The 25305-nt window shown below is 43.5% G+C and overlaps 1 protein-coding gene across 1 annotated transcript; it reads right to left on the reverse strand.

Moving 5' to 3' along the window:
- Positions 1 to 268: 268 nt before the first annotated feature.
- LOC139049927 (nuclear pore glycoprotein p62-like) lies at positions 269 to 20694 on the reverse strand. Its single transcript, XM_070525806.1, has 9 exons — positions 20535 to 20694; positions 17855 to 17920; positions 14639 to 14767; positions 11950 to 12001; positions 8850 to 8940; positions 5984 to 6210; positions 4614 to 4725; positions 4225 to 4291; positions 269 to 403 (listed from the first exon to the last, which is right to left on the reverse strand). Exons 2-9 carry the CDS (start codon positions 17913 to 17915, stop codon positions 327 to 329), a joined length of 816 nt encoding a protein of 271 aa, XP_070381907.1. The 5' UTR covers positions 17916 to 17920; positions 20535 to 20694; the 3' UTR covers positions 269 to 326.
- Between the last annotated feature and the right edge of the window lie 4611 nt (positions 20695 to 25305).

Raw genomic sequence — 25305 nt, forward strand, 5'->3', positions numbered from 1 at the left:
TCATCTCAACAGGTGTAGTTCAGGTAGCCCAAGCAAAGTGAGTGAATGTTCCGCCTTCTTCCTTCTGAATTTGACTGTGCCTATTGATCTGTGCATTTGTGCATACTAAACTTTTTGGACTTCCAGCACATGCTCAGAGTCGCAAATTGCCAGGATCCAACACTTGTTTCAAAGATGTGAAATGACTATGAATGTTGCAGCCTCGCAATGCCCTTCCTCACATCGTCCATATGAGCAGATGCGGCAGAGGCAGACACGACCACTGGCATCGAGGACCAAAACAATTTATTAACACCGACATAAAGAGGCTTGTGGCGGCTTGGGTGTTAGCGCTTCAGCAAGGGGTCGGCTCTCTGCTGCTGACAGGCGCGCTCCAGGTCCTGCAGCTTCTGCTGTAGAACACCTGCAGCATGAAGGAAGCTTGAATGACACAGTGCCGATGCCAAGGACAGTAATGTCATGGCCACAGTTCACTAAACATGAGCTGCAGACAAGTGTATTGCAGTATGTGGAGCAAACAGGTTGGTCGGCGTCATGCGAGTTTCACATTCCACAGCTACACCTTGGGGCCCTTGCGTAAATTGTATGTTGGTTCCTGGCTAAAGAAATTCAACCTAGGGAAATATTACTCTGTAGTAAAAAAGAAGAAAAGTGTTGCTAACAAGAATGTTAAGTCATACCTAGGTGTTCAAAACAGCTTTGGGAGTGTCACTATGTGCCTTGGATGCCATGCAACATACGGGGTGTCGTTTCCAAGCATGTATAAAGAACGGCCAAGATTTACAGCACATCAAGATTGATGTGTAACCACCAGTAACACCAACAGCTAAATTTAACTAACTAATCTTAAGTGAGATCATCACTCACCTATAGCGGTGTGCGAATATCTGAAACATTCGAATAATGAATCGAATAGTCACTATTTGTAAATGCGAACATTTCTTGAATAATTTTCAAATATTTCAAAATGTGAACTGCGTCCAGTTAAACATAAAATTGAAGCAACGGTCTGGCAAATTTTCACCCCAGCGGCCATAGTGTAGACATAAAACATGAGAATTTGTGTAATACAGCAGGCTAGGTTGCTTAGGTAGCCATACTTTTCAGGCAGTGTGTATGATCGCTGTACAACCTGTAGAGTCCTGCACATGCAAGGAAACTTGTTTGCTCCTAATGCTCCACTTCTGCTTTTAATAACGCTTCATAACATAACTAGTATATAATGAAAGAAACTTGCCAACTTTAAGAATATACTAGAATGTGACATTGTTTTATATTAATCGCAATAACGACTGTTCATTATTTGAAAACTATTCGACATTCAATTCATTCGCTTCTAGCAGTATTCGACTCGTATTCGATTCGGTCTCAAAAATCGCTACTTATTCGCACACCCCTACTCGCCAATATGCTGGGCTTGTCATAGCAGCTAAGTTTGTGGCAAACCCCATGTTGAATTAATGGGTATTAAGTAAAACATGCGTGGCTTAGGAGGCTTGTTTGAGGGTGAATTTGACATGCAAGCATTGGGATATTTCTTTCTGGCTTCACTAGAGGCTGTTACCTATGTGAGAATACTCACATAGGTAACAACATAGGTTAGACAAGGATACTCAACAATTACACAACTATTGACAGTAATACATTCACTCGCTTCATGTCTCGATAAGAACGGTCAGATTGATGCAATATTTCTTGACTTCAGTAAAGCTTTCGATAGAGTTCCCCATGACAAACTAACATTAAAACTCAGACGCGTAGGCCTTCCAAAAATTTTAATCATATGGATATCAAACTATTTAACCAGTTGCTACCAATTTGTAGCAGTTAATGAGCAACAATCAGGTTGCCTTCCGGTCGGCTCTGCCGTGCCTCAAGGAAGTGTGCTGGGGCCATTATTGTTTTTATTATATATTAATGACATTACTACTAAACTTGATCCGAATGTCCAAATCAGGTTGTTTGCGGATGATTGTGTGCTTTTTCAAGAAATAACTTCAATTAACGACCAAACCCATCTTAACTCCTCTCTTGTTAAGATTTTTGAATGGTGTGAAACGTGGGACATGAAACTTAACACTGATAAGACCGTCTTTCTTCGCTTCTCTTGCAAAAAAGCTCCGCTTTCTTTTAACTACAGGTTAGGTTCGTCACCTTTGCTGGAAGAGACGAAATATACTTTAAAAATACTTTATCATGGAATTTACATATAGATAACATCTGTTCTTCTGCATTCCGTAAACTGTACTTCTTGAGACATAAGCTTAGAAGTTCACCCCTAGCGTAAAATTACTTGCTTACAATTCACTAATTAGACCGAAACTTGAATATGCATGCGTTGTCTGGGACCCATTTAATAAACACAATATCACCTGCATAGAACAGGTACAGAGAAAAGCTGTAAACTTTATTTACTCGAAGTTTTCCCCGTATGACTCACCCTCCGAATTAATGCAGATTAACGGTATCAAATGTCTCGAAAAACAAAGAAAAAATTTACATTTGCAATTTCTTTTCTTGCTTTGGAATCAAGATCTAGCTATTAACCCTTCTCCATATCTGTCACTTTCAATGTCAAGGCATACACGCCACCATCATCCTAATTCCCTGACGCCGTATTTTGCGCGAACAGATTTACTAAAGTTTTCATTTTTCCCTCACACTGTTTCCGACTGGAATGATTCTTTATTGCCTCTCGCCACACTTTGATGTTTTTTTAACTTTGTTATTATTGTTTTCTTAACATTTAACCCACCCTGCTTGGACCTGTACAAGGTTTGCAGTACTGAATAAAGAAAGAAAGAATGCATAGGTCCTGAAGCTCTTTGCCTGACCAACACCAACGAAAGCGACCAACACGCAAAATTGTGCCATGCTTCGAATGACTCTTCCATAAAGAATGTAATTTCTACGTGGGAGTCAAACTGTGTGCATTACAATTCTCACTAAATTGCATTTCATTGCTTTCTGCCGATGCAAAAAGTAAGCGTGCATTATAATCAATGATGCATCACAGTTTAGAAAATGTGGCATACAGTGGAACTCCCTTGATACTATTCTAAAACTGGTACAGCGTAACATAGATAGGAAGAAACAAGCCAAGCAGGCCAGATAAAAAAACAGCGTGCTGTTCGCAGCACTCTGCTCCCCCCCCCAAGAAAAGCACTATCTTGGGTTTAATGCGTTGCCGGCATTGATGCCAGCCATGCTGCGACTCTTGAAACTGAAACAAGCAAAGCCTAGTTGATCCAGTAGTTGCCAAATGCATCTAAACTACAGCCAAGCCAAGCTGCTACATGTTGAAATGCAGCATCGGCTTTTTGTTGAGCAAGTTCCGCACATTGAATGCTTTTCATTTGCATTTTAAATGGCGACACAATCCTGGGCGACTTCAAGCAGGTTCAAGTGTTGCCGACTACACCCTGAATATCAGCACCGATGAGGGCGGTGATTATGTGAGGGAAGTGCTCGATGATGATCATTTGAAGAAACCTGCAATCAGTCATCAGCCGCAACTTGGTCGACTTTGGGTATGTTGTCAGGGGATGAAGATTTGGTGCATGCATTGACTGTGGTTCCCTCTATCTGTAGCAACAGCATGACAATGATCGAAATACAAAGTGACCAGGCCACAGGCATGCATATGTGTGAGCAGCAACGCGTTGACAAACTTAGGCCGTATTCTTGGACGATAACGTTCAAAGATACTACTATCAGTTACCTAGCCCCGGAAACATCGACAGCGATCCTGGAACTGTGGTAAGACGGCGTGCTTGGCATGGTGCCCAGAAAGCCGTCGCTCGTAGACGCCGACGCGTCCTAGCACTAGTCATGCTAAATCGTGCAAAAGATAAGGTATCCCAAAAAGTGATGATTTGAGAATACACCTTTTCTAGCAACCTTTGGATAAGCTACTCCTTTCCTGCTGAATCTGATACTTTGAACTTTTAGCCAGTCCCTGTTGAGTTTGCATTACCCTTCATATGGTTTGCAGTTCGCACTGTAAATCCTTTGGAGGCTGAGCCATGCATAGTGTCCTTGTTTTTAATATTTAACAGCATGTTCACGTGATTTTAACAGCATGTTCGCACAACTTTAACAGCATGTTCACACAATAAGTTTTCCTGGTATTGTGTTTTTATTTTGCGGTCCCATAGAAAAGGTATTAGAGGAGTTCTAATGTATAGCTACATGAGCAGCACAAATCAGAGTAATGCTGCTCACCTGAGTTGTGCTGTACCCACATAAGGGCATCCATGTGAGAATTCAGGACCTTTGAAATCTGTTGCAGCTGCAGAAGAGAAGAGGCACAAAAGTTAATGGGACACTAAAGAGCAGATCTGTTGAGACTAGTAGAATAACCTTTCAAAACTCAATGTACTAGTACATCAGCTTTTGTATGCACCCCATTCCGTTCCAGGATTTGGAGGGGTGTAAAACTTTTTTGTGTGCAAATAATTTTGCATGACAATGTATAAACATGACCTAGAACATAATTTATTCAAGCTTGGACAATTTCAAATGATAATTTAAACAAAAACGCTCAGTCCCCGAAGCTTCAAGCCGGAACGAGTCGAGTCTAGTCACATTCTGAATACAATATGGGTACTGACCGGCTTGTCCTGTGCAGCAAATGCATTGGCCGCATTCAACTGCTCCACGATGTCCCTAATGTCCCGGGACACGCAGTTCAGCTGGGAGTTGATGTTCTCCGCCATGTGGTACCTGTGACACGATTGCAAGAAAGACAGGCAGCATTGCTGTTCAGGAGTGCAATGACAGGACTCTACACTCCTGCAAGACTGCTCCTGTTTCAGCCAAGAATTATGTAATAAATTGAAAAACAAAAAATGCAGAAACTCCACTGGAGTTGCTTAATTATGCGTAAGCACTGTGCCACTTGCTCATCTCCACACATAAGACGCGATGTATGTTGTTTACCACGATTGACAAAGCAGTAGGCAGTTCATTAAATGCATGCTTTATTGGCCTTATAATCTGTTTTGGCTTTTGATTCGACCAGTATAAACCCTTATCAACCCTTATGGGTCGTTATCAACCTGATTGGACTTGATCTGACCCTTATCCACCTTTATCAGCCGTTATCTTATGAGAAGTGATGCGTCCCTTATCGGACTTGACCCAACCATTATCAGTCCTTATTAACCTTACCAGGAATGGCTCCAACCATTATAAGCCATTATCACTCTAACCATTATCAACCATAACTGGACCCATAAACCACTCATCACTCCTTATCATCCTTATCAACTCATTGACTTATCTGTCTGTGTTGCACAACTGACAATGAAGTACAAGACATTCACATGGTTCAGATATATCTGCCTTCTGTAAGCATAGTTGTTCAGCCCGATGGGTAAGACACTCGGCTAGTGAGCGCCATGTGTCAGTGCCAGTTTTCCTCAGTGAGTTGACATAGAAATGCTCATACATTTAAAGAACAACTACATATACACACAATATCATACTTTGTTCTAATAATGACTAAACCATTGTGGCAGAGGAAGCATTGGTCACCAAGCACGTGTTGAATACAATCTTGACAGCAACAAGAGAAATGCTAATCCAAAGCCCCCTACTTCCCTGCAGTCCATGCATGTAACAGCACAGCTGTGCAATGTTTCTCTTCAGATAATTTGCTTGTATATACCTACACTGCCATAGGGGCATTGGTGTTAGTAGTAACGGCATTCAAAATACAGACATATTACAGATACAGAATGAAACACGGGTAGCAGTTAATTCAGAACGATGTGCTGAACAACATAAAAAAAAGTTCACAGTTAGTAGTCCCATAAAGTAACAAATGGTCAGAAAGCCAAGTGGGTCATATGTATGGGTCACTACGCCATGCTACTTTCAAGTGTAGAGACTTCGACCTTTTCAAACAGCCTTCTTGCTTTACAAGACGAACCATCAGTGCATCTCTCGCACACTCGTCAACACCAGTCGCAACTCTTACGTGTGTTCACGTTCGAGGTCGGCGTGCTGCTGTACAGAGAGGGCGGGTGCCTGCTTCAGCGCAGACTCGAGGGGTGCCAGTAGCCGCTCGAGCTCCCCCTGCTGGGCAGCCACATAGTCCAGCTCGTGCTCCAGCCGCTGCTGGTCCAGCTGAGCACGCTCCACCAGCGAGCTCAGCTGGCCCACTCGCTCGGCGCTTGACAGCAGCAGACGGTCCCAGGCGTTAACCTGCGCCAGTGCATGCATCAAGGAGGATATTGAACAAACATTGCCCTGCCACTACAAGGCAGTTAAACTTCGGTTTAACGAAGTATACGGTCCACGCGAATAGGTAATGTTCATGCCGTAGCCCCCAGCGACGCCTCCCCCTGAGCAACGGAAAAAAAATCTTCAAGGCAGTGCTTAACACAGTGCAGATGCTGAAAAAATGTTATCGCTGTCATGTTTTGAACACCAAACATTATGTGGTTAACACTTTCCTGCCTGTGGGAAAAGCAGCAGTTTTTATGTAGCCTAGAAAATACCTTCCCTACCACAGAGCATGCTTGATACTTAAGTTTATAGTGTCGTATTGAATAGCAAAAAATTCTCTTTCCAACAGTACTACACTCAAACAACATGTCTATTAAAAAGAATTTTTAAAGAATACCTCAAACATCTAGTGGAAAAAAAAAGAAGTTATATAAAAATGTCACTGTTCGTTTACACATAAAAGCTTTTAAAGAATTTCAGAATGTACATTCTTAATGTAAGGGCCTGTGCAATATTGTAGCAAATATCATCTTTCTGTGTGAAAATTTCTTGATAAAAAGGAACATGTTCATCCCAGTGACTAGCCCTAGCACGATGCCAAGGTCGACTCCCAGCTGTCTTTTCGCACGAAATGACTCGCTGCGTGGCCGCCAGCAAATGAACCCGACCAAAGGTTGTTAACGCCCTGCAGGTAAGAACTGCGACCTTTAGAGCATGCAGGATATCTTTACGTCGGCACACGGCAGCTTTGAAGCGGTTTGGCAAAAAAAGCGAGGCTCCGTTTGGAAATCTGACAAACCGAACTTGTCTTCTGCATCAGTGCTGTTTCCAAATTCCACAATTTTGTGTACAGATGCATTAGAATCAGTAGAAATGTGATGTTTCTATGCATCATGCATGAATGGTGTGCAACACTGACGCCATCTTGGAAACTACAAGCACTCAGCGTGCCAGCCATACCCCGTCTTTGAAGGCGCTTTAAAAATCCGTGCGTGGTGGGAAAAAAAAAAAGAAAATAAACGAACCCGACTAAATAGTTTCCAGATAAGCCAAAAATGGAGCTAGCTGTCTGAGAGCATTCAGGTAGCAAAATACAAGTTTGCAATCATAGGTGAATAGGTGCGGACAGGAAAGTGTCAAACTTCATTTAGCTTAGAACTAGGGGTGTGCAGATAGTCGAAAGGTTGCAATACTATCCAATGTTATATTTTAATAATCGTATTCGATTAGAAAAAAATATACATTTAGGAAATGTTCGAATATTTGGTTGCATATGAATATTCGAATCAAGTCGAATACATTGCTGCCTGTGCGGTAGCAAACACAGTTCTTAGCGTTTGTTTCTAATATAGATATATTGTAGCAATTTTACACTTCATTTTGTGATTATTTCGTGTTGCTAGCGAAATTCTGTCGGTACAGCGTACTTAGCCACTAAACGTCTCAACTTCGCGGGAAAGCCAGCCTCTCAGTAGCAAGGGGCACAGGATTGGCTGCATTTCCTTTTTTTTTTTTTCCAGCGCCATCCCCAATTCTGAGCTTATTCCTCGACAGCAAGTATGATGGGTAATAATTGGCACAGGGTCAAATGCCTGCGAGTTTACGGGCGTGTGATGTGGTTTAATAAGGCACAGGCTCATGAGGACAGCTATTGGGAATTGTCAAATTTCCCAAGTTAACATGAGCCAAATACACAATGTTTTGGCACAACGGCTTACTGTTTTACTTTTTTTAACTTTCACAATGCGTTTGCAATGTTTCAACATAACCAATTAACCCAACTTGTTAATAAATACATGTGCATATCATTATCTGATATTCAATTCATATTAAAAAATTTTGATATTCGCACACCACTACATAGAACTCAGAATGTTGATTCCAGTAGAATACTAAAGGCACTGGTGTGAATTAGGACAGCAAATAGGGGTAGGGGATAGTGTAGCTAGGGTAGTTCATGTAAGGCATAGAGTAGATAGCTGCTGGACTATTACAGCAACTGAATGGGTACCAAGGGAAGAGAAGCACAATCAAGGACCGCACAGGAATTAGTGGTTGTGATGAGATTAGCAAATACGAAGAAGTGTAGGATGAAGTCAGCTGTGTTGCACTATATACAAAATCAGGTGATGACAATAATGAAGATCAGGTTAGGTTTATGTGCCTCTCATGAACAATGCACTGGCTTGGGAAGGGTAATATCACGTGTGTTATCTATTGGTGCATTGCAGTACCTAGTGGCGCACAGTCCTGTTTTTTGACATGTGAGGTTAGGTCACCTCAGTTACCTAGTCACCAATATGCACACAATGCATGTGGTCCAACAGCAATTGCTGTTGGCGGACTTGGTGCTTACGTGCCGCAGTATAACCAGTGTTCGTTCAACCCTGTATTCTTCATGCCAGCTATACCATGACATGTGGTCCAACAATGTCTGAAAAGGCACAGCTGATACCATCGATGTTGACATTGCAATAGTTATAAAATAAACAGTTTTAAATATTTAAGAGATAAATGCAAATCCTCGTGAATTGCACACAAGAGACATCACACACAGACTGCAGCTTTATGCTGCAGTCTGTGTGTGATGGTTCCAGTTCTTGTGCAAATCTCACCTGCGTAGCTTGGTCAATGAAGTTTCTCTCCAGCTCTTCCAGCTCCACCTTCCACTGGTTGACGGACTCCTCCAGCAGTCGGTAGTGCATTCTGGAAGGTGACCCAGGTACGACTGAGTGCACTCACTACACGGCTTCACACAAATTATTCATGTTGGCATTACCACAGCCATATTTTTGAATGCGTGCTTTAGGCAATATCACAGTTGCTAAGCTCCTTGCCTGAAGCATAAAATAAGCTTTGACTGGTGGGCATACCTTCTGTAAATATTACTTTCATGCAGTGCAGTTTATATTGTGCAGTGCTGACAAAAGCCGAGGACAAACAGCAATTAACAAGCTTTCCTTTTTCTTAAATCACATGATAACCTTCCAGCAAGTCGCTCCGAAGCCATTTGGCAAACTGAGCGTCTATATTCCTTTATATTGCAAACTTTTCACCCTTTCCATGTGGTAAAGCAGTGCCATGACTATGTTCATCCCCAACGCAGTTCGATGAGTGTGGCAAGTGCTTGAACAATTAATTAACCGATTCATTCATTCATTTATTAAATTAACACCTCAAGGCAACAATCGGGCCACGAGAGAGGCCATAGTTCGGTGATCGAAATTTTTGACCACTCGAGTTTATTTCAATGTATCAACATCTTGGCATTCTGTCCGAACCAGTATGTGGCTGCAGCAGCAGAACGTCTTAGTGTGGCAGAGGGTAAAAATTCACAAACACAGAAGAACTGGATATAGCAGCTTGGTGTCCTGATCATACGAAGTCAGAGGAAACACAGGGCAACTTGACTATAATGTTTCAATGAAATGTATAAATAATCAAGTAAAGGGTAATGAAAGTGGCCGAAAAGAAATCATCTGGCAGGTGGGGACTGAACCCACATTCTCCATCTCCACATTACGCTTGCAGTGCATCACCAATCAGTTTATCGCTGCGCTATTTTTCTGCGCACATATTGTGGGGGCATTTGTGTATGTAGTTAGCCCCGACAGCGGTGGCCAGCACAACTCACCGCTAAGGCAGCGGACGCCCTTTTAACCGCAACTGTCACATGGTAGGCAAGCTTAGGAGCACTGCAACTGGCCAATAAACCCTTGTACACTACCTCATGGCACCACCAAGGCTGCCTAATTCAAGGCTCTCGCTATGCAACAAACGAGGCAAATAAGGGCAGTTGAGGGGCTAAATTTTTTTATAATCATACGAAGCATGAGACAATGAAGCTGAAAAAGCACAGGGGAAGTTATTCATTACGTTTCATTGAAAAGTAGAAATAATCAGGCAAAGGGACGTGAAAGTGGATGAAAAGAAAAAAGGAAAAGATGAAAGAGAATACTTAAAACTTTGGCTGTGTGCAGCACCGGCTGACACTTCCAGGGCTAACCTTGTAAACACACACAAGTACCCAAGAAAGTGGCTGGAGGGATGGCATCGTATGCCTCCAGAAGAAATGGGCATTCGCTCACATAACAATGCTTCTCTGGCCTATGCTCACAGTACACCAGACACATTACAAGACAGCATAGAAATAAAATACAACCAACAGTGGCCGCAAGCGCACAGCCACCTACAGGTAACTCATACAATGTTTACTTCCACCGGCTTAGCTCATCGAAGTGGTTTCAAGGTGGTATAAACCAAAAGGTGGCTTACTAAGCCTACTATGAAACTTTTCATTGAAAACACGAAGGTGCTAGCGATACCTATCATTCTAGCTCCTCATGATCTTCTGTCATCTATTTTGTGACAGTGTGTATACTAGTGCATTACTGAAAGTGAAAGCCAACATAGGCATGTCTGTTGAGATGGTCACCGTAAAAGATTCGGCCCAATAGGAAACAAGAGAGAGGATAAATGGTTCAAGTGCTACTGTGAAATCTCAACATAACAGATCTCATTGGACTGCCGAAAATCATTAGTTATATTGAAATGCTGTATCGAAGACACGTTAAAAACTACACTCAACAAGAGGAATTGTCGACAAATGAAAGCAGCACATCGACAAATGCGTTTGTGCTGAAGACAAGGAAGCCACAGGATAGGAGTGAGAAAATGTGTTTATGAGAGGTCATCTCCATACTCTTGCATTCACAGTTCGAACAGACCTCAAATCTGTTAAGGGGATCTTAGACCAAGTGTTTTCTTAAAATGTATTTTTTTCTTCGAGATACGGTGATGAAAACTTGGGAATTTATTAATTATGGGGTTTTACGTGCCAAAACCACTTTATGATTACGAGGCACGCCGCAGTGGGGGACTCCGGAAATTTCGACCACCTGGGGTTCTTTAACGTGCACCTAAATCTAAGTACACGGGTGTTTTCGCATTTCGTCCCCATCGAAATGCGGCCGTCGTGGCCGGGATTCGATCCCGCGACCTCGTGCTCAGCAGCCTAACACCATAGCCACTGAGCAACCATGACGGGTAAAACTTGGGAATACATGCAATGTTATGTGCTTATTTTGAATATGAGGTCCAGTTCTGTTTAGCTTCCTTGTTTATAACTTTGTGCAAGCTCCCTTTAATTGATTTACTGCAAAGATTTGCAATGTATCAGTTGGTCAGATCAACCTCACTGCTCTGGCTATCCTAGAACAAAAGTTGCGAGACTTTGAAGTACCACAAGAAATGCTCTCAAGATTACTCTTCAAAATCTCGCAACTTTCGTTCTTGGGTGGGTTGGTCTTGCAGCATTCCTTGAATTATACAGAAGCCATGGACAAGATGCCGTTACGGCCACATTGGTTGCTTTTTCATGCAATAAACATTCTATTTCTTCAAAGGAGCACATGATACTGCATATTGTTTCATGAGTGCTGTGCCACTTTGCAAGATGATGAGCATAGGAATAATAATAATAATAATAATAATAATAATAATAATAATAATAATAATAATAATAATAATAATAATAATAATAATAATAATAATAATAATAATAATAATCAAAAGCTGCATTGAGGACAAGTGCTGCAGAGCATCATTAAAGATATAAGAAAATAAAAGATGAAAGAAGCAAATGAAAAGCCAGGAGAAGAGACTACCTAGGCTGTTGTGTGCATTGTCATGGAACCCCCGAAACAGTGCACTTACGTTGAAGACGGTGCAGCCGTGCCGGTTGTCTGTGCCGGGGCTTGAGTCGTAGCTGTGAAAACAATTAATTGGAAATCAACAAATTCAAATCTCCTCCAGGACTGTGTCTGTTTAGCTAGAGTAGAACCTCAATGCACTCCTGCTTCATACAATTTCCCAGTGCTAACATTCGTGATTTAGAACACAAAAATGGCCCAATACAGTTATGCTTCCTTTTTATCGGTCACTACATTTACGGAAAACACTATCTTTCAGCACCAACATTCTTTACAGTGACAAACTGCGATCTTATGATACGTTTTCTGGCTGCTAGATTCCACGTGAACAACAAATTGCCAGAGGCACACGCGACTGAAAGCAGTAGGTGGCCAAGACGACAGCTTGCCTGCAGTACTAGCCCTCCCATATCACGTGAAAAAATCCGGCATCACGCTGTTTCCTCTGCCAGTACCAGCAAATCTCATCGCAGGTCACCGCACGTTGCATTCATAGCTATTGCCGCCAGCCATACTGCGATAAGCATCTTCACCTATCTGTTTCACAGTGTGTGTGGCATAGTGTCGGAAGATACTGCACGCTTTTAATAGGCGAAAGCCCAAACACGCCACAGTTCCCAGCTGCAGGCAGTACGAAGTGAGCCTCATGTTTCGCTTGGGCGGCATCGTATTGCGGCACTGCCAAACAGCTCGAGTTAGTTTTGTTTCCTTTTGCAGTCTTAAAGCGCTATGCAATATAGGAAAACAACAAAACGCATCTCAGGGGTTACAATTTCGTTGCACGTTGGTGTCTTGCGCTGAAAGATTCTCGCCCAAGCACACTCATCAAAACTTCCTGCCAAAATTCCCCACCCAAAGAAGCTGATGACCCAGGACGAATTCGAGGAGCACTAACGTAAGCGTGCCCATTGGCTTGCTGAAGTTGCAAAAATAATATGCGTCACGGTCGGCTCTGACCCCACCAGTTCGGCATGCATCGGCGTCTCGTGCTGCAACGATCTGTGAAACACTCTGCGTTATGTAGACGCCAACTACAGTAGAGTCAGCCATATTTTTGGTGACTTTGGAGCGTAGGTTTTCGAAGTACACTGTTTAATCAACACTTAAATATTAAATCAAATAAACTACATGTCAAGAATCGTGCTCAGAGTTGCAGCTATTTAGACCGAATCACAATGTCACGAGTTAAATTATTGGGATTACGGTCCCAAACCTTTGAAGTTGACTATAACAAAAGCCATAGCAATGGGGTCAGTACTGACTTTGAGACCAGCTGGAGTCCTTTTAACCTAGACCCAAGGCACTATCCATGAGTGTGAATGCATTCCATCCCCATCAAGAACATGGCTGCCGAGGGCAGAAACTGATCCCACGACTTTGTGCTTAACACTGCAACCAGTGAAGAACTGATGCATGCGAAAGAATACAGAAGATAAATGCTAGTTTCAGTTGGCGCCTTAAAACATTCACTGCAACAGCACTTTTTGAAGTCTAAATTTTTGTGTGTCATGAGCCACCAGTGAGACACTTGTCATATTCCTCTGGTGCGGCGTGACCCAGCAGTGATTCAACAGGAAGTCGTGCTCCTTTGAAGCTTTCTCAAGGTGGACAGAGATGGTGCCGCAATGCATCAGATCAGAAGCAATAAGAACTTTACCTCTCCATTGATTTCTAGCAAAGATGTCGCTTGTGCCCTGCAGACAAGCCTGGCACAGCCACTCAGTGAGAACAGCTGCTGTGACTCACCAGAGACCCACATCGCAGTGAATGTGTTAAAGGAGTATTGACATGACAGTTTTGACTCACCACGTTTTCGTGCGAATATAAAGTCAAAACTGGACAAATCGTGCCGACAACAGGACTATAGGAAAGAAACAATGCATAATTCCGCTGTTTGCGCTGCTTGTTGAATTTGTAAATGTTCAACAGACTAGCCCAAGTTAGCACTCTTGGAGAGTCCGAACTCTTAAACCCTAGAATAATACGAGCAAGTATTAGAACACCCCATATAATTTAGTACTATTACTTGTTTTTGCTAATCAGCTTTGGTACCGAATCGGTGGATGGCTCATGCTGTCATGGAACACTGGCTTGCTCCTGCCCCTGCAATTGCTGCAACTGCCACATGTGAGCAGGGCCAGAAGAAACACCTTCAGCACTTTTGTTTAGATACTTAGGAGGCACATCATCATAGGTAGCCTTAATCGTAAGCAACTTCAACAAAAGTTGGCCCGTGTCATGACATTGCGATATGTTGATGATGCCAGGCACTTCTAGACTAAATCTAGTATCAAATTAAGATACCTCATTTCCAAACCCTTATAGTTGCCAAGTGTCATCATTTTATGTGCAAGAAGCCCATAGAGGAGCTTCCACAGCTGCAAAAGTATGTGCCAACACACTCTAAATACTCTTGCACCCTTTGGGGTACCTGTTGTCCCTAACAGGCATTCGTTACCTGTCTTATTTAAATTTCTCTTCTCTGCACTCGCTACCTTTCGGTCAAAAATGTTATGCCATGCTGAACATGCGCATGTCGTTCGTGACAAGGGAGTGGACGCACTTCATCAAAGAAAGGAAAGGCACGCACAACAGGTGACAATTATTGTCTGGGGACAAGATACACACTAAAATGTGTAAGCGTATTTACAGTGTACTCCTCTGAATAGCCGAAATGCGAGCAGCCGTCTTACCAGTGGTGGCAGTGGTGGTGGTGGTTGACGCTGCAGTAGCCGTGGGTGCGACAGATGGCAAGCCCGTCAACGGCTGTGGCCCACCAAAGCTGAACGTGGGGGTCGACTTGTTTGTCCCAAAGGAGAATGCTGCAAGCATTAACAAAGCATGTGATGTTCGCAGTTGCTTTCTATGGCCAGTCTCACCTGCCACCCTCTCAAGAAAATCCTTCGAAGTGTGAATTTTACTGTAAAGGTGCTTAAAGGGACTGACAACCAACTTTTGTGATACTAGCTTTTTTTCAATGCAATGGAAAGCTGAGCAGTCAGAGTGCCAACTATACAGTGGTAACAAGGAAAATACAGCGTAACATTTTGCCGAGTAATTTTTCTATCTGCAGTGAGAATGTATCCATCATCAGCTGGAAACAGTGATAGGTAAGCGTGATAGCAATTATACACTGGCATCGGTGCGAAGCAGACGACAAATGTGGCCCGAGCACTAAGGCAGTAATATTTTGTTTATCAAGCTGATGTTTCTGTGGTTCATGTTTTCTAAAGTGTTGAATTACTTCTGCAATAATAGCTATGTGCTTTCGGGGCTTTGGCTGTGTACAAGTTGAGGCTTTTTTCAGCCAAGTCAAGCTATGTAGTAGGATATACCAGTAACCAAGTTTCCTTGCACCTTCTCCCCGTGTTTATGGTGCGCCCCACGTAGGATCTCGCTAGTGTCTGAAGTACGGTGGCGGACCCTGCACCCACGTCCTAGATTGCAAGGGGTGCAAGGCAAGGTGTCGTCATGGTGCAGCGCACCCATGAACCTTGCAGCGATTGGTCGCACCTGGCGCACCACAACTGGCATTGCCTGCACCTTTTCTGAATGGAACAAACCTACTGTAGTGCTGGCACTACATCAGTCAATGGCATTTTGTATGACAGAAGTACTCGTGCGTGCCGCCATGCAAGCAATGAGGGTAAATCCATTCGCTGTCGCTCATTAGCGTGAACTTCCTTTTTTTTTTTACTTCGCAATACGCATAGAATAAAGTGCAACTGCACACATAATATAACGAATGCAATTTTAAACAATAAGTATGCGGCACTTGATAACAGCCAGTACAGTACAGTACTTCATTTACATCTTAAGTGCCAAGGTGTCACCACCAGTTTACGCCACTTACTATATTCTGCTGCTTTCTGCACCATATTAAAATTATAATTCCTACTTAAATCGCAAGCATGCTCGAATTTGTCACTATAAATTATGCCCTTTTCATTTCCACCAAGATCTTGTGACACATTCTGGGTGGTTGTCGGTGCTCTTAAGCACTACGTGCACACTATAGTATACACTTGGGCACTTCCTGGAACCCAACGAAATTGTTAAACGGTCCCGGACAATTTTCACAGCATGCAAACATCTCAGTGGCAAGTACTTGAAACAAGGATGTTTCTTTTAAGCAATTGTTCATACAGACAAGACAATCAACGTGCAGGAATATTCTTTACAGCCAGAAATTAGATATTAAGTGGTAACTAAAGTTGTGGTTGTGGGATTATACATGGTTTGTAAGAAAGAAAGCAAACTACTTTAGCGTGCTTTCTTAATGGGACACTAAAGAGACTGATATAGTAGCATTCGTTAAGAGATCTATATTCCTTACTTTCATGCTAGGAGCTTGTTCGTTAGAAGAGAAAATGACCATGGAAGCTCAATTTTTAATTTTGTTTTTTTAAATTGTAGGGTTTTACGTGCCAAAACCACAATTTGATTATGACGCATGCTGCAGAGGGGGACTCTGCATTAATTTTGACCACATGGGGTTGCTTAATGTGCACCCAATTCGTGATACACGGGCGTTTTTGCATTTCGTCCCCATCGAAATGTGGCCGTCACGACTGGGATTTGATTCCATCGCCTTGTGCTTAGCAGTGCAACGCGAAAGCCACTAAGCAACCATGGTGAGTTTCTTGCCGACCACAGCGTCATTATGCCAGTGTGACATCAAGGATTTCAAAATATTTTCTTGTATATTGGCCGTTTTAAAATGGTAAGAGTTCTTGCAACTAGCCCAGTTCAGTCATTGGCTCCTTTAGAATACAATGTAGTCCTTTGGCCACTTTAACCGATAGTTATCATGGTGAGCATGCCACATTTTTCAGAGTGAACTTTGCAGAGGCCTCTTTAGAATACGATGTAGTCCATCTTTACCAATAAAAACTAACTAGGCTGAAGCAGATGCTGTCAAAATATATGACACCATGCCGAGCTGGTGCCAGAACTTCAATGCGGCGGTGCCACCCACCTTTTATTTTTGCATCTTTTCTAGTTTAATGCTACAAGTGGCATTACTGGCATTTTAGAAAGATAATTTACTAATACAGCTCAATTTAATTCACTCGTTAGTGCCCTTTTAAAACAAGTGAATTTCACCCCTAAATAACCCAGAATGGTGCTAGCTCTTCCTAAAAATCTACTGATATGCAAATACTGATGATGGATGTACAGGTCATCTATGCTTGGACAAACTGCGCATAGGAACAACTATCGTACCTCGCTGTGTAGGAATTCAGAGTGCCAGCAGGTGACGCCATTGACCTTCTAAGTGATTGATTAAGGCATTTCTGCAGTTTAGGTGATGATCCGCCACAGTTGCTTAGTGGCTTTGGCATTTTGTTTCCGAGCACGAGGTTGCGAGATCAAATCCCAGTCATGGCAGTTACATTTCTATGGGCGTGATATGCAAAAATGTCCACGTACAGTGCATTGGGTGCACATTAAGGAACTCCATGTGGTCGAAATTAATCCCGAGTCGCCCTCTACAGCGTGCCTCATAATCAGATCATGGTTTTGACATGTAACACCCCAGAATGTAATTTTTTTCACTTTGGGTGACAGCCACATGAAGAGTAAGACTACAAAACCATGACAATACACTTGTTTGATCGGGTTTGATGTTTTGCAGTGATTGATAAAATTCAATAAGATCAACAAGCCTGAAGAAAAAATAAAAAGAATACACATAGACAACACACAGTGCTTGCTCTCTCAGTCCACAATTAATACTAACTAAACTGTATGCTTTCATGTCAAATTTTGCTTTACCATTCGAGCTACCTGGTAAACAGTTTTGGTAAACTGGGCAGAAAACTGCACTGCCTCACAGGGCTTTCATTAGATGAACAGCTGTTCTGAGAAGTGCGCTGCGTGTTAAAGAAAATACACTGACAACATACTTGATGTAGCAGGGGCAGAGGTGCCGAAGTTGAAGGTGCTGGTCGTGTTGCCACCCAACATTTTGCCTGCATGAAGAGGTTACAAAGCTGGTGAAGAACTGACATCACATGCTTTGCAAGCTAAGGAAAAGTTGCACACAAGGTTACAAGCTGCACGTACAAACGTCCACACTTCTCTCTACAGAAATGTGTTATAGTAGCTGCGAAGTAAACAGGATGAATACTATGTGGCTCAGAAGTCAATCTTCTGAATTGTAGATATCCCCACACATGCAAAACTACATTCAGTAAGGAAAGGAACTTCATTCAGTAAGGAAAGCTGCAGGTGAGGAATGACAAACAAGAGAGAGAAGGAAGTTTAATGACACGAAATGCCGAGAGGTCGGCCTAAGGTATATTCCTCTAGCCAGCTACTCGGCATTGGGGGAAGGGGAAGTGGGAAAGAAAGAGGGAAGAAAGAGGTGCATGATGGGTGACAATGACGATAGAAGGAAGATGTAGAACATATGGCAAGCAATTTGGCATGCTCAAAGTCTGCTGTCCAGGCCCGTAATTTTTAAAAAGTTCAGTAATGCCTTGATGGCCTTGAAACTCGACTGAGCGTCTCTCCAAGAGCCTAAAATAACATCCTCCGACAACGGTGCGCTGTCGAGACGCATAAGGTCCTTGACCAACCTATCACGCTCTTCCACAAACTTAGGGCAGTCACAAAGCACATGACCTATAGTCTCAGTCACATTGCACACCTCACAGTGTGGAGACTCGGTGCGTCGCATGAGGTGCACGTATCCGCGCGTAAACGCTACCCCCAGCCTTAGTCTGTGCAGAAGACTGGCATAGCTTCGTTGAATTTTCGGATGTAGCCTAAAATTCATGGTGGGGTCCAATCTCTGGAGTCGTCTGTGGCGATTATCCAGATTGTCCCAGTGCTTTGCTGTCAATTTTCGAATGACACAGGAGAGGAGACAGTTGGCGCCCGCTCTTGAAAAAGGAATTGAAAGCAGTGACTCTCGTTCTTTGAGTGCTTTCTTCGCTTTGGCGTCAGCCAGTTCGTTGCCCTGTATACCACAGTGACTAGGGATCCATTGAAATGTGATGTGGTGGCCGTTTTCTTGCGCTAAAGTGTAGAGCTCGGCAGTTTGAAGAGCCAACACACTATAAGCGCTTTCTTTCAACACCACTCTAAGTAGTTGAAGAGCCGATTTTGCGTCACTGAAAACTGTCCATATTTGAGGAGGCTGTCGCACAATATATTGAACGGCTTCTCTTATTGCCACTAATTCCGTAGATGTTGTAGTCGTCTTGTTATGCAGACGAAACCGTCGAATGACTTGATGCGCAGGCACGACGAAAGCCACACCAGACGCATACGACGAGACCGAGCTGTCTGTATACACGCTCACCGAGGAGTCATATTCTTTCGACATATATTCAAGTGATAAATGTCTGAGGCCGACGGTAGGTATTCGCGATTTTTTAGAAATTCCGGGAATAGATAGACGTACCGGTATTTTGGACATTACCCATGGGGGCATATGTGGAAGGTCAGCCGGGGCAAAGTATGCTGGTATGGCAGATGCTTGGCATTTAACGGCTCTTGAAAAAGTGGAGTCCGGCCGTATATCGGGTAGTTTCGATAAGGGATGACGTCCGTGACGGCAAAGCAGTCGCAGGAATACTCGAAGAGGTTCGCATTGTAGATAGACAGGTATGACAAACAATATTAACGGAATTACTAGAACCTCGGATTGTTATCTAAGCATGAACATGGCTATCAAGGGATCTTGGCCCCGGTTCATGCGTTTGAGTTGCCGTTCAATCTGCGCTTGTCCGTGTCTATTTCCTCTAGTAGTACAACGTACAGATGCAACCAAAACAACGCACTGTTGCTTATCACCCATATCGGTTTGCTTGCTGTAGGTATATTCCCTGAACCTAGTAGTCACAGTGATCTTCAACGCGACCTATCACAACACATTTGTTTTTGCTCACTTTACCAACCTTCAGCAAGGCATTGGGTAAGGGGGACTGTGGTTACATGAACACGGCGTATAATGACGTTACCTGTCCCGAGGGGAGAATGTCATAACGCTCGCCTTACCAATATGCAGTGTCATCGGTAACACGGCGCGGTTTTTACAGCTGCGCAATATCTTGAAGAGTGCCCCACAAAAACGGTTAGACAGCCATAAGAAATCGCGGTTAATTCCCAAAGAATACAAAACGCATTAGAAAGCTGCTACGAAACGGCACGCATAGTGCGCTGTACGCAGGTGTCATTCCTGCCTACAGAATAAGGGCAACAATTACCACACTACTTCCTTTCTATCTCCTCCTTCGTGTGAACCCTTTCCCATGAAAAAAGTGCGGTAGTTTCAGACAGCAATTATTACAGCCGCAACAGCGTCCGAAAACGCGACCACAGTTCACGCGCCATCCAAATGACAATTTTAAAACAGTGTGCTTCGCCACTGCAATAACTTCGCTTATGACAGAATAAGGGCATCAGTAACCACACTACTTTCTTTGTATCCCCTTCTTCGTAGGCACCCTTTGCGTTTATAAAAGTGGGGTATTTTCAGACAGCAAATAGTACATGCGCAACAGCTTCTAAAACACAGTGCGCTTCGCGATTGGAATGGCTTAGCTTATGAACAGTCTTATGGGATGTGGCACATACCTTCTGTAGGCAAGGAAGTTCCTCGCCAAAACCTTAGAAATAGAAGTCGCTCAGAGACTTTCAAAATTTGTGATTAATACTTCGTACAACACAAACCGCGCCGCGACGCGAAAAAATACAGAACTTGGCTCGACTTGGATCGCTTACCATCGCTTGCAAGTTGATGATCATGATGACAACTTTGTTTATGGAAGAGGAAAATATATTTTTTAATGCGTTAGCATTCTTTGGGTAGTTCACGCACTTTCCTGGGGCTATGTATCTATTTATAAATGTATAACTGCATCTAACCGTTTTCCCGCCTACCTGCGACACTGGCCCATGGTAGAAAAAAAAAAATTGCAGTTTCGACGGAAAGGCGAAGCAGCGGTTGCGATCGCAAATTAGTAGATAGCTGTACGAAGTAAGGATAGTAGTTTAATCCGCCGTATAAACGTGCAAGCATTCGCTTACTAAATTAACAATGATAGATATGTAAGCGTGACTCAATGAGGACGTAGAAAGAAACAGACATACGGAGACAGCACTGTCTTTGTGTGCCTGCTTTCTACGTTCTTGTTCAGCCGCGCTTACACATTCTATCATGAATTTAAACCATATAGCCCGTCAACGTGTTTTAACTAAACTAACCAGCACGGTGTCACGCGCGCACAGGCAAGCATGCATGGTCACACATCGCTCGATGACAGCCCAGTAAAACAGAAAAAAAAGAAAAAAAAACAACCTTAAATCAGTTGGAAATTTCCAATTCAAACCAATCGGATATTTCCAATTGTGTTCTGGGACACCCATTGGAAAAATCCAACAGGTACACTTGGACCAATTGGTTTTTTGAACACAACTTGACCCAATTAGTCTCAGAATTAGTCTTGGACCAACATGAAAACTGAAGGAAAGGAAAAAAAGAAAGCCTAGATGGGCCTTAACCTTGATGAGACACAGATATACCTGAAAATCCTTTCGAGAAGCGTACTCATACACGAATACACTACGGCAATTCTCTTCATTGACATACCCAACACTCACCTTTTTTTTTTAATATACCCAACACTCACCATTTCAATATATGAGAGATGCATGTCAGGTGTATATATGTGCGGAAAATTTGGTTGACCAAGTGGTGCCAGTGGTACATGAGATATGCGTAAAACTTCAAGATAAATATTTAACTTGACAGAACGCTAAATGCTTCTCTCCATTCATCATACCAAAATACAAAGAACTTTTACTTTAAAACTGTAACCTTATAATTGTGCTATTATTGTTATGACTGGTCCGTTGGTTGGGGCTCGCCGAGGCCTACGCGTGCCCCAACCCACGGGCCGCCCTGCTTCCAGCTTTGATCCCCCCATCACTTCTTGGGTGCCCTGGAGATCCTGCGGCGCCTGCTTTTTACTACCCAAGCAACCCTAGCCGACTGCCAATGATTGGCCGATTGTTGGGAAATAGTCGGCAGCCGGCTTCACTGGCCACCCGACTTCCGAAAAGAGTCGGCCCGACGTCTCCTTCCAGCTACATCGGCACGCGGCCGGCCGCACGGGCTCCGTCAGAGCACGACTGGACGCCGAGCGCGCTAAACGCTCGTCGGTGCGACAAGCCGGCAATGCATCGGGCCGGCTTTAGTTACCGACTGAACGTTGGCTCCACGTATTTCTTTTGTTAGACAGCATAAAATGTATTGCACTAAGTACATAACTACAATAATAACAAGCATTTTGCATGCTGCCACAGCTGATGCACACTACCGAAGCACCAGACCGCAACTCTGGACCTTTTTCTAAATTCTTTTTTAATGAGTTTGCTCGTGTTGCTGCTTGGTTTCAACTCACGTTTCGCTAAAAGGCGGCATTTTTTTGTTTCTCCGCATTGGTGAAACGCTTTGCATTGCTTTTAAACTGGTTCGTTCGCAGCTGGTTCGGTTCGGTTCGACTGGGTAGGAGGTGTCTTTTTCGCATGAACCGGGGCAAGCAGAGATACCAATTAAACACTCTGTGAAAAATGCAAAAAGAAAGAATGCGACCTCATTGCGAAATTTGAGCGCGAACGAACAAGCAATGTAAACGCGCATGCCTAGTTCCATGACAAGCTGATATAGCCTCTGGCGACTCGGACTAAGGGGGGAAAAAAAGTAAAGGAAAATAGTCCAGAGGCGGGGAAGAATGCGGGCAAGAAGGGAGGACCGAGCCCAAGGCCGAGTAGCGTGGCTGGGCAACCGCAGTATGGAGCTAGGAGGGGAAGAAAAAAAAAGAAAGAAAAATACAAAACGTGCGCAAGGGAAGGCAGGCGGAGAAGCGCGGGAACCTTTTCTTTTTGGTCGCTGTAGGCTGCGCTTGCGGCCGAGAAGCCAGTGGTGTCTGTCATCAGTGAATGTTGAATAAACGGTGCGATCTATCTGAGCCCAAGATGAGAAATTCAGAAACGCACCCAAGGCAGCACCACAAAAGCACTTGCATGCGGAAGAAGTAACATGGATGCATACGCTATAGTGCGTCGCAACAAATGTACAGTTTAATTGTAATATTTTTTTCTAATCAGTATGGTTTTACCCATACAGCTTTGCCTAATTTATAAGGTTCTGGCTGAAAGCATGTAACGGCTTACATTAGGCAATATTATATAGGTTTCTTTTTTCTTGTCCGTCAATTGATGCTGTCAATTTATACGTTTTCACGTATAGCGCTTTCATATATCGCTCTTGCGCAAGAGGAAGGGCCTTCTCGACAATGGCACCACTTCCCAAATGGCAGACTGCGCGCTGCATGTAGGCGGCCACGTAACCTATAGCTCTCATCTAAAATAAAGGTTCGTCATTAAAATATACGACTCATGCATGTACTGCTTCAGTATACGAAATCGCATCCGTCGGAAGTCTCATTGTGGATATTTTATATATGAACGTCCGGTAGATATCCCGCACTTCTTCTAGCTGGCACATATATGAAAAAAAAAAAAAAACAGTCGTTTGACGTGATCGAACTTTCGGTTTCCGCGTTCGAATATATATGTTTTCTCGTTTTTATATGGGGCTATGATGCACTTACGTGACAAATCGAGTCCACCGAACGTCCAAAATGACGTCTAATTGATAAAGACATATACCGTAATGCATAAACAAGGTTTACGCCTAAATGAGTATTTGTAATTAATGACATAATGTAGCGAATGGGTACAACCACACACTGAGACACACGTAGCTGGAGCGCCTGAATGCTGGTGTAAGTTGACCATTGAAATAATGAAATAACATTACTATAAAAGGAGGTGTTCTTTACCTGCTGCTACCAGCGTGAGCAAGACAAGAGGCGACACAGGAGAGATACGCACTTAATATTTGCACGAATATAGCGCGAGTTTTTCCCCCGAAATTCCGAGCCTTGGAACGCGCCTCGCATTATATTAATGAATTCGGGTTCGTGACATGAACATAACGTGTGCTATTTTTCTTTTACTTTATCTAACGCTGGCATTTCACCGTGCGCAAGAGCGCGCGAGCTGGGAGTTCTCACTGTTAATTTCGCGCCGCCTTTATCCTCCCGGTTTAAAACGCTCTTAGTGCCGCATCAATATGGTCACGGCGTATTAATCGAAACCTTGTGCAAGACGATCGGCGGTGATGTGCAGGCGCGCCAAGCAAGCGGCCTTCGATGTCGCCCGGAGAATCGTCGCACAGTGCCTTCGCCGTATTCGATTCGGTTACGGGTATTTCTGAAGTGCTGCCTGCCGATTAACTTTGGTTGCATGGGGGGCAGAAACCGCCATCGCCGACGGTGACAAAGAAGTCAGCAGTAACAACGAGTAATTTGGCAGGCACTCGTCCTTTCACGGCATTTTGCGACGGCAGTTCGCAGTAACGAGGAATAAATTGCGCTTTGCGAGCACCCGCTTTTATACGTCGTATAAGTGTGGCAGCAAGGCTTATTTAGGGAACTTGTGAAGAAAAGGTTCACAATGGCCCGTTTTGCAAGCTTGGAATGGGCTGACTGGTAAGGCAAAAGTGGCTGGTTCCCTCAGGGCTCATGCATCCAGTCTCTATACAGATGTTAAGTCGCAAGTGTAAAAACCTTAACCAGGCATCCACGGCTGGCTTAAGCGTCATGACAAGTTATATGGCGACACTCTTTGAATTGGCAAGTTCATCTGAAACAGCGGCCTGAAATCCTTGACCTTCACAAGCAAGAAGTAACAAAAAGTCATCCACAAACCGGAAATCTTTTACAAACACTGGGGTATCAAGGCGGTTAGCATGAAGTCGGTCATTGCAAGCAAGAAAAATGTTGGAAGAAAAAAAATCTTAACTGACATTCTTCTTGTTTCCCATGACCGACTTCTCTCTAGCCGCCCCGATAACGAACGGTTATCAAGGTTTATAATCCAATTGTGGTTTTGGCACGTGCAATTCCATAATTCAAGTAAAGTTTAGATCTTGTGCCCCGATGCGATGTGCCGTGGGAGGCGGTGACAATACTAACTTTCTCGGATGTTATGAACAATGGCGCACCACAACACCTCGAGCAAACACGTCTCGATGCGTGTGCTGTGCGCTATGAAGACAAACAGCGGTGGTGCACGCAAGGTGACATTTACCATCAACTCACCACTCTCGTATTGCACTAAGCACTGAAGAAATGAAACATTCGCCATCAACGTCCCCACTGATAATGTCAAGCAAAGCAAACAGCAGAGAAAGCTTCGTTTGCGCCTGTTCCCGGAGTGCGTAGGATCCGCATAATTTTCTACAACGGCCTTTTCCAGCATCGCCGCCGAGCAGCGC

This window comes from Dermacentor albipictus, chromosome 9, assembly GCF_038994185.2.
Source record: "Dermacentor albipictus isolate Rhodes 1998 colony chromosome 9, USDA_Dalb.pri_finalv2, whole genome shotgun sequence".
Classification (NCBI taxonomy): Eukaryota; Metazoa; Arthropoda; class Arachnida; order Ixodida; family Ixodidae; genus Dermacentor; species Dermacentor albipictus.

Coding starts and splice junctions, on each gene's coding strand:
- LOC139049927 (XM_070525806.1), bottom strand. CDS start 17,915: ATGTTGGGTGGCAACACGACCAGCACCTTCAACTTCGGCACCTCTGCC. Junction 6,211..8,849: donor TCATTGACCAAGCTACGCAG/GTGAGATTTGCA, acceptor GCACTGGCGCAG/GTTAACGCCTGGGACCGTCT. Junction 404..4,224: donor GTGGGTACAGCACAACTCAG/GTGAGCAGCATT, acceptor TTCATGCTGCAG/GTGTTCTACAGCAGAAGCTG.